This window comes from Myotis davidii, unplaced genomic scaffold (assembly GCF_000327345.1).
Source record: "Myotis davidii unplaced genomic scaffold, ASM32734v1 scaffold135, whole genome shotgun sequence".
NCBI classification, from domain to species: Eukaryota; Metazoa; Chordata; class Mammalia; order Chiroptera; family Vespertilionidae; genus Myotis; species Myotis davidii.
Genome location: NW_006289813.1, coordinates 4,088,754 through 4,089,922, shown reverse-complemented (window position 1 = coordinate 4,089,922; position 1,169 = coordinate 4,088,754). Strand labels below are relative to the sequence as shown.

General features: G+C 59.5%; 1 protein-coding gene across 1 annotated transcript in view; it reads left to right on the top strand.

Moving 5' to 3' along the window:
- Positions 1 to 167: 167 nt before the first annotated feature.
- LOC107182876 (regulator of G-protein signaling 7-binding protein-like) overlaps positions 168 to 1,169 on the top strand; it is a 6,070-nt gene continuing 5,068 nt past the window's right edge. Inside the window, exon 1 of the mRNA XM_015563072.1 lies at positions 168 to 414. Coding sequence (XP_015418558.1) covers positions 250 to 414 — 165 coding nt within the window. The 5' untranslated portion in view covers positions 168 to 249. The remainder of the gene's footprint in view (positions 415 to 1,169) is intronic.

Below are 1,169 nucleotides of genomic sequence, written 5' to 3'. Positions count from 1 at the left end.
CCAGCTCCCGGGCCGGGGCCGGCGATGCTGCTGAGCAGAACTTGACCGAGCCTCCTCCTCGCTGCTAGTGGAAGCGATGCTGCAGGGCACAGCCCGCGCTCCCCCGGCTCTCCTTCAGGCTGAAGGTTACCCACCCGCGCAGCCAGCCCCAGCCCTTTTTTGCTCCGGCTGCTCGGCGCAGGGCAACGACTGGGCCGCCCGCGCCGGGGCGCACTGCACCAGAGGCTTCGGCTTGGTGGATGTGTATGCATGAGTTCTGCACCGAATGGGCGCAAAAAGCGCCCCAGCCGGTCCACCCGCTCCTCGATCTTTCAGATCAGCAAGCCCCAGCTGCAGAGCGGGGAGTGGGAACGCAGGGGCAGCGGCTCCGAGAGCGCCAGCAAGACCCAGCGAACCCTGGACGACTGCAAGATGGTAGGTGAAAGCTGCGCTTTTTTTTTTTTTTTTTTTGAGAAGAGATGGGGGAATCGTGTCTGTGTGTGTTAATCATTTGCTTGAGTACCAGCCACTCCCCCACCCTCAGGCCTCCATGCCGATCACGTGCACATGCACTATTTTTAAATCTGAAGTCCCCTAGATCCGGGGTGACACCCAGGTGGTGATGGCCCCTCCAAGAAGTGCCAGGGCAAGAGTCTTGAGGTCATGCCTCTTCCCCTCCGAGAGTGGTGGAAGTGAAGGCACTGTGATAGGGCTTGCTCCCCCGGGAGGGAAAGGACAGGGCGGTGGAGGGGCTGCTTTGTGGGGAGACAGCGAACAAACCCAAACGGAGTGCCCGGGGGGCCTTGCGGAGGGGCCAGGAGGGGACGAACGGTCCCGTCAGAGGCTGTGCCCCGTCTTCCCATCAGGCTCTGGAGCCTGGGCAGTTCAGTGGTCCCGCAGGACGGGGATGGTGTGCCTCTTACCACCTCTCTGGCCTTTATCAACTTCAAATTCATACCCTTGCTGTAATCCACGAGCATTCTGGAGGAGGGCGCCCAGCCTCGCTGTCTAACAGGCTGGGAGTGGCAATGGCAGTGTTCAACTATGCTACCTTCAGAAACTGAGTCTGAATGGGCGGGGGCCAGTAGGTCCGGAAGCAGAGCCTCCACCACCGGACTTCCCCGTGAAAAATAAACACTTGCCCAAGACAAAGAGCATGTACCATCTTTGTGTTTTAATCTTTAAATAAT